The sequence below is a fragment of the Sardina pilchardus genome, chromosome 12, assembly GCF_963854185.1.
Source record: "Sardina pilchardus chromosome 12, fSarPil1.1, whole genome shotgun sequence".
In the NCBI taxonomy this organism is placed as follows: Eukaryota; Metazoa; Chordata; class Actinopteri; order Clupeiformes; family Clupeidae; genus Sardina; species Sardina pilchardus.
Window position 1 is genome coordinate 17,785,952 of NC_085005.1, and position 8,639 is coordinate 17,794,590.

The 8,639-nt window shown below is 43.2% G+C and overlaps 1 protein-coding gene across 2 annotated transcripts in view; it reads left to right on the plus strand.

Moving 5' to 3' along the window:
* Positions 1 to 475: 475 nt before the first annotated feature.
* scml4 (Scm polycomb group protein like 4) overlaps positions 476 to 8,639 on the plus strand; it is a 39,552-nt gene continuing 31,388 nt past the window's right edge. For both annotated transcript variants that reach the window (XM_062551222.1, XM_062551224.1), the window contains exon 1: positions 476 to 873. Coding sequence is in view for 1 of the 2 variants with exons in the window: in XM_062551224.1 (XP_062407208.1) it covers positions 831 to 873 (43 nt within the window). In the remaining variant the exon portion in view is untranslated. The remainder of the gene's footprint in view (positions 874 to 8,639) is intronic.

Below are 8,639 nucleotides of genomic sequence, written 5' to 3' on the forward strand. Positions count from 1 at the left end.
AGGGACATTTTATGGTAGACTGTTGTGTGTCTTCGGCAGTAGGCCTAATGCCTTTAATATTGCCTGAATTATGAACGTAATTGGAGGTCCTAAAGAAATGGGACCTTTTGATGGAAAATATGCCCTTTTTGACGCTCGTTGCAGATGCTGCTCTGTATTTCTTAAATTAATGAATTAACACAATTCATGAATATTCGACTGCTAGTAGGCTATCTCATGCATGCCATTTGTACAGGCTATTAATAGTTGTGTGCTGATAGACTTAATTTTCTAACGTTAATTATTTCGTGAGAGCACTAAAATAAATAAAATGATTAGATTATCTGCATAGGATTGGCTACGAGAACGGTCCCTGTAGATCATTTATAAATTGCAAATTATCAAAACCAACGTCCATAGGCTGCGCCTAATCCAAAAAAGAAAAAGAAAAAAGAAAACGAAGTAAATTGGCGTTATGCGTTATTGAACAGATTGTTCGATTCAATTCCCTAGTCTCTGGTAACGATTCATTACAGGAACACACAGACTTGAAAAGAGACTTCAATCACGTTTGAACCGCGTCATAACATGTTGACTTGACGTAGCGTAGCCTACTTTGCAGGGAATAGGCAGGAAAACTATTAGCTACTTATTGCGCTGGGTGCAGCCTGTCGTGTACCGATTTCCTGGGGGTGCTAGGTAACTTACTGTAGCCTACTTTGCCGCAGCAGTCACTGGGCACGGTGTTCGTTCGTCAACCGGCTCTGCATTGGCGGGAAGCGGAGAAAATCAAGTCCCCTGTCCCGTGGCCACCGCCCGGAACGACGTGTTGGCTGCGCGTCACCGAAGATATGACAGATTTGTCAGCTTTCGCTACAGAGCGCGGCAGTGAAGGTAAGTCTTGTAACCTATACCCACCTGGCAGCAGTGTGGTCAGTCGTTAATGAAATTGCTCATGCACTGTTTTGATGTTGGGAAGCAATATTTGAGCAAATAGCGGCCGTTCAAGCTGAAACATTTATGATTGAACAGGAATGAGGAGGTAGCCTAGGACTGTAGCGCAAGTAAATAACCAAGGCTACACATTTCCCGGTTTTTTCCAATCTCTGCACACAAGATTGATGAATTTAACCAGGACGAGAATTTTCATTTTATTTGCATGATAGTGTTGTTGGCATCCTCCTATTTAGTGGATTTTCAGATGATTTATTGCTTTTAAAGCAAAGAAGAGAATCTCCTAATTTATTAAATGACTACACTATGTAGCCAAACTATTACGCAGGCCTATTTACTCTTGAGTTAGACATTAGGTCTCGATTTGATCGATCTTGTTGAAGTCCCGTGGGTGTCTACATTTGTGTTGTGAGGCAGAGAAAGATGTTTACTTGGAGAGTAGGTTGTAGTCCCGCAGGTTGCAGAGTGCGAACCCTGCAGAGATGCCTTGCGTTATTCCTTGGAGTGTGTGTGTGTGTGTGTGTGTGTGTGTGAGTGAGTGAGTGAGAGAGAGAGATTGTAGAATTGCTATTATCAGTATCTATACTTGCCAAAAAAAAAAATTTCTGTAAAGACAGCCATTCCGCGTTTCAATTTATATCTGTAGGCCTAACTGGCTCTGTTTACACAAATACATCTTATCTGTTAAGCTTTAATGAATTTGTTCCATTTCACAACAACTCAGCACTTTCTTGCATTGTGTGTGTGTGTGTGTGTGTGTGTGTGTGTGTGTGTGTGTGTGTGTGTGTCAACACATTTAACGTGCACATTCTTTCTTCTACTGCCTTCCATCTTCTCCTTCTACTAGTATTTACTTTGATTACAGTCTGCACTTACATCTGTTTGTAAAGTGCTATTTATTGTTTTATTGCTAATGTGTCCTTTTTCTATTGTAGGCTTAGTTTGAATGTTTGTTAATCACAAATGAATGAATGTAAGTCTGTGTGTGTGTGTGTGTGTGTGTGTGTGTGTGTGTGTGTGTGTGTGTGTGTGTGTGTGTGTGTGTGTGTGTGTGTGTGTGTGTGTAACCTAGCAGCAGAGTTCTCATAAACACACTGCTGCCTGTTTGGGTGTTTGTGTCCAGCCACTGTTCCCCCATACTAAGTAAATGAGTAACTTACAGATGACCTTCAGGTTCTGAACCTGTAGCACTGTTATTGAAAAAAACAGATTGAAGAAGATTTCAGTGCTTACAGACACCAGAGCTGAGTGCAGCGGCTTAATAAGTTACTGTGGCCTCAGCAACCTCTATCTAATTATGCCATCCCAAAGGTATTCTGTTCAGGTTACCCTCTTATGGAAAATCCACCCCCTCCTCTCCAACACACACACACACAGGCACACATGTTATACTATATGGAAAATCTCCCCACCCCCCAACACACACACACACACACACACACACACACACACACACACACACACACACAGCCATGCTGCTACCATTCTCCCAATGGAAACAGTGTCCACAGGTAAACAGAGGAGTGGTTGTAAAGGGGAGGAGCCGCACGTTGAGATGTGTCAGAATGCAGGATGTGTCACAGCTTTATTAGAACTCAACAGAAGCGGCTTATCAGCAAAATTCCCATGACACAGTCAAACAAACATTGATCAATGTCTGGAAGAACACTTATAGCAGAAATATCAGCAGAAAAAGATTGATGCAAAGCCAACAATTATATTTGTTATGTAATATAGGCTATACATGTTAATTTGGGAGAGACCAGCTGCGGTGAACCCCCCTCCGACTGTTCAGTATTAGTATCCAGTAACACAACGGACACTCAAGCGCTGCACCCAGCAGGGCGATGTAGTATATCAGTGGTTGGAAGAATGAGCTGATGCTGCTGCCTGGGAAATAATGCTGTTGCTCTCTGACCAGCTGGTGGCAGACCAGCATATGGTTTCCAGCGGATCTGCCAGGGAGTGGAGCCTGCAGTCTGGGAAAGTAGCAGGAGCAACACAGAGGCAGAAAGGCAGCAAAGACACTGGGCTGGAGGAGACATTCAGTGCTGGATAGTGGCCCTGGAACATTCCACACAATGATTTTTAAGACAATAATTTATAATCCTAAATCTTTTATATATATATAAATATATACGATTTTCCACAATTTTAATCTGCCCCCAGAAGACATGTTGGTACATAGGCTAAAACCAATGCGTAATGCTGTAAGTTTGGAAGATTTCTATGTTGTGCTTACAATACACAGCACTTTAGTCTGCCTGTTAGCTCTTGTAATATCAACTCAAAGGGACATGGAGCCCACCCAATGCAAGACATTTATATTATATTCCAAGGCAACTCAATGTGCTTTACAAGACCAGAGAACAGCATATCAAATAAGTAATAGGTTGAGAGACAAATAAAAATGTAAAAGGAAAAGTAAAAAATATATTAAAAGTGAATGTCAGAAATATAAAAATATAAAATAACAAAATAGAATGCAACACAAAAGGTCATAAAATACATAAAAGTGAAACGCATAAAAGTAATGAAGAACACACACACACACACTCTTGGACCGATATCACTGCAATTCTTCCTTAAGTCGTAGCAATCTGATTCTATTCCAGTTTGATTCCATTTGGTTCCCTCAACCAGACTGTGAATACAGAGCGTGTTGTGCTTCTGCTCTGGTCTTGACTCTGCTCTGGTCGTGTATTGTCCATGACCATTGTTGCTCTGAATTGGATTGCACTAACTGAATTGCACAGCTAAGAATATGGGAAAGCACATAGGCTATGGCCTGTGGTGTTTCCTGTCTGTGTATGCTTGCATGCAATACCAAGGTATAGTAGCTACCGTGTGTGTATGTGTATGTGTGTGTGTGTGTGTGTGTGTGTGTGTGTGTGTGTGTGTGTGTGTGTGTGTGTGTGTGTGTGTGTGTGCTTGCAAATGTGTCATCTATTTCCTCTTTTTGGCTCCTATATGCTTAATTGACAGAAGTGTGTGTGTGTGTGTGTGTGTGTATGTGTGTGTGTGTGGCTTGCAAATGTGTCCAACGCTTTAATGTACTGTCGTTAATTTAGTGTTAACAGTGTTTGCTGCACTGAACCGTTAGAGCCTTATCAGTTTGCTTTTGGTGATGTGTGTGGTGTGTGTGTGTGTGTGTGTGTGTGTGTGTGTGTGTGTAATAAGTGTGTGAAAATGAAAAATTTGAATATGGCTTCAGCAAGCTGTTTGAATAAATACTGCTGTCATGACGGGTGTGTTTGCATGTGTGTGTGTTTGTGCGTGTGTGTGTGTGTGTGTGTGTGTGTGTGTGTGAGAGAGGGAGAGAGCTACTGTGAGCTGAATTCATAATCTTTAATAACCTTGGGAGTGAAAGCAGACCTTTGCTAAGTTCGTTTGGAGCGGAGTGAATGGTTAGCCGATAAGGGCATTGTGTGTTAATAGATTTAAACGAACTCTTAACCTAAAGTGTCAAAAGGCTATCTCCTCTCAAGCCAACTGCCAGTTATGCTCACCCAAACATTATCTAGTTCAGTGCTTATTTATTTTCATAATTTAACAGCAGAAAATAATTTCCATTGTTACACTATTTACATATATCCCCAGTTTTATTGTTTTGTGACCTGTTCTGCGATTGGTGATTGAAGGACATTTGCTATCACTTTAATAAGCATTTGCAAAGGTATCATTTCCCTTCAGTTCATTACCACATGCAAATACTTTTTCCCTCGATGTGTCCCTAGGCACATATATTCTTTTGTTTACTGAGGGTAGTGTTTCTTTTAATGAGTATTAAAATCAGTGACCATGGTAACAGCTTCATTCGGCATTTGCATTTGTGGTTCGTCTTCCAGAATGGCTTATTCACAGTGAAGAGCCTATACCAGAGGAGTTTGCTCAAGAACCTCTCGAAAAACACTTTTTACAAGTGTGAAAACGCAGCCACAGCTATAGCGAGCTGATCCTCATTCACCTCATGAGATGGAGTGATTGAAAAAAAAAAAAAAAAAAAAACGAAGAAAAACTCAGAGGACTTCCCAAAGGGCTATTAACAAAACAAACGTTTATCTCTGGGCAGATCAAGAGAGCTGTGTGATCTGAATTATCCACGCTGGCTGCCTGGCCGCCGCTGCTGCTGCACAGACAAACAGAACGCTGGGATTAAAAGAGTTCTAATGAGCACGGGCTGGACCGTGTGCTCCGGAATCTCAATGCTCCGCATTACGCTTGGGGGCTGAACTGAAGCACTGCTGGCTCTGGGCGAGGTCTGGCCCAAATGAGGACCAGAACCCATTAAGAGTCAGTTTTGCTCCATGTTGCGAATGGCCATCTGTAGTTGCTAGTTTTTGAATGGATTTGTAATATCTGCACAGTCCTCAGATTGATATAAGTATACTGTGTGGTTGACTAGGTTTCATAGTTACAGATATGTGACAGTAGGCTAAACATATTTTTCTCTCATTCATTCTCTTTCTTTATTTTTTTCCATCCATCCATCTGTCAGTCCCATCTTGCATTACCATTCCATTCGCATTAGCTAATTAGCATTCAATTAATTAGTGAAATGGCCTGTTTTCCACCCTTGCACAGGGCAGACAACAGAGGCATGATGGAGATCGGTCTCTGCAGAGCAGTGAATGCTGGGTAGAGGGAGTTGATACAGACCATACAAGCATTATGAGTGCTATGACCCAATCTCAATGACCGCTCTCACAGACTCTGACAGACATTGAGCCATGCTCCTGATGAGTCAATTTGTCAATGTGAAATAAAACACATTTAAAAACAGTTGACCAAAGCGCTGATGGCGTTTATGAGGACGTAGAGCTATCCCACTACGTCTGCGTTTGCTGTAGTCTGGGTGAACCCAGAGGAACCTGTTAGCTGTTTGCTCTGCAGGATGGTCTGGAAAAGGAGCCGATTGTTGTTTGCTGGTCATTTTAAAGGAGAGATGTTAGATGTTAGGTGTTAGATTTCACACATCAGCCAATTAACAACCAAGCCTATTTACTTTCTAAAACAAAATCCACCTTTGTTGGCAAGACATACATCACCAGTACAGCCCTCATTTGACTGGGGTTATTTAGCAGGCACCTTCCTTGATTTAGGCCCACAACAGTATTTTACTCATTTGAATTTTCATGAATATGTTAGCAATAAGCACTGGAGCTGGATGGAAACTATCTCCTGAAGCTGAAGAGATTCAGCCAGAGCACGGGCGGTGTTGGGTTGGATCGTGACTCGTGTGCGGATATGAAACCATGGGGAATTCCCCATGTGCCTCAGGACCTGATGGAAGGCCCTCCCCTGGTGCCGTTTTAGTGCCCGTGGGAGGATTGTCAGATAGCAGCGCACCTGCACCTGAGACTTAGAACTATCCAGGCATAATTAAGATCAGGCGGCAGAATGATGATGTGTGATGAACGGGTGATGCTAGCACGACACATGTTCAGTCCTGAAGAAGATGAAGTGTCAGTGTTTCTAGGAGGAGTAACAAAGAACAGCGCACCAGAGGTAAGACCTGTAGGCCTGGTGAGGATTAGGCTTAGTAGAGTAGAAAAATACATGTTCAATGTTAAAGGATGTTGTTGTTGCTGCTGCTGCTTTTGGTGAAAGAATGTGGCTAGCACGCAGAGGTGGAAAAGTCCAGCTTCAGAAAGTAAAAATCCAACCATGTATTGGTTCTAACTGTGCACTTAACACAGGTGATCTCACTAATTAGCTGCTACCAAGCTGAAGAGTTGTGCTAATTAGAATCAGCTGGTTTAAATGAATGGTGCGGGCACAGATACTAGGACTTTTACTTTCTGAAGCTGGACTTTTCCACCTCTGCTAGCACACCCTTGAGACAGTTGCCAAGCACAGATGGAAGTGGAGGGGGGAAATAAGTCAGTGTGCCTCCTCTCCCAGGAGCTGTGGAGAAGTGGGGGAAGGGGGGAAGGGGGGAAGGGGGGGAAGGGGGGGGGGGGGTGTGTGTGCTGAAGAGCCCCCGAGGGCTGTGTGTGCTGAAGAGCCCCCGAGGGCTGTGTAGAGTAGAGCAGAGCGTTAAGCACACAGGCACCGGCACGAGTCCGGCACATTCCGCTTTCGACCGTTGATATTTTTTTTACTTTATCAGAGTCCATTGTTTCCAATGCAACACCTCACAACAGCCTCACACTTTTCCCGCCGCTGCCGCCGTGTAGATTATGTTTTAGTTCTATTTTTGTTGCCACCGCTCCATAAAATCCGTTATTTATTGAAGGCTTGTCAGTTAAAAATGTTGGCTCTGATGTGCATGGCAAGTGACAGCACACGCGTCAGCGCCTATTTGCGGCACGCTTATGAAGAGAAATGGCTTTGTGTCCATCAGACGCTACTAATAATAAGCTCTGCTGGATGCACTATCCCAAAGACTCACAGCTGAGACAGGTCTATCCAGGCGTAATAAAGATCAGCTTAAATAGAGAGTGGAAGGATAAGATGGGGGCAGTATGTAACTTTACCTGTGGATACCAGGACCTTCAGCTTCAGAAAGTAGAAGTCCAATCATGTATTGGTTCTGCCTGTGCACCGGTGATTCCATCAATTAGCTGCTCTCTCTGGCCAGAGCGGTAGATAAAACAGAGTGCCGACACTCCCATAGACCTCCATAGGAAAAAATGGCTTTTTCCAGGCTATTTCCTCGTTATGGGACTTTTGGAACTATTTACAGCCAATCTCTTGGTCAGTAGTCAATGAGTTAATCGATTACACCTTCCAGCATCCAGAAATACATCCAACCCTCCTGCGATTCAGCCATTCAGCACAGATTTTTTGGAACTTTTGATCGTGTGGCGGCAACACTCTCTTTCTATGGCTCTGTACCTGGCTAAAGAGTTATGCTAATTAGAATCAGCTGGTTTAAGTGAGTGGTTGACACAGATGTGTGGTAGGACTTTTACTTTCTGAAGCTGGACTTTTCCTACTTCTGCCTACTATACAGCAGAGAGGCAGAGGTAGAGCAGAGACTCCACAGTCTTGTTTGTATTTTTTTTGTAATGGGGGAATCCCTTGAAGGCAGTGCGTGATGGAGGACTCCCTAATCAGGTCCAGTCTCCTCCAGGAAGAGTATCACCAAAGATCGTATAGTTACTAAGATGAATCATAAAGGGGTTTTTCAATGGAATGAAATGGCACCACTTCCGCCTCCTAAAGGGGCGTGATCAGTGATGAGATAATCGGTTTAGAACGGTGTAGAAACAGCAGAAGCAGGTGCCGTTGATAACAGGTTTATTTCTCCCATAGAAATACCTCCGTTTGCCTCCTAAATGGGAGTTGCAGTTGCGTCACAATGAAACCAGAATTTACCCTCATATGAATCGTCTCGCTTTATAAACCGTCTCTGGTACCACATAGGGCTTTCTCAACCCTCTCTCCTCGAGCCTCGATCCTCCGGCTCGTTTCCCACTGATCTATAAAGAGCACTGGATAGACCATCCCATTGTTGCCGCCCCACCATTCTTTATCTAGATCAGTGTGAACAAGCCGGACGACTGAGGATCGAGGACCGAGGAGAGATGGTTGAGAAGAGCCCATAGGCGCACTGTAAGCTGAGTTACTGTATCTGGGTTTGATGTGATCAGTAGCAAAAGAATAATTATTGCCATCAAATCGTAACATGAACCAACGCAATTACCTAATCGCAAAAGGTACAGTACAAAATAATTGTCCACAGTTAATTCTGTCACATT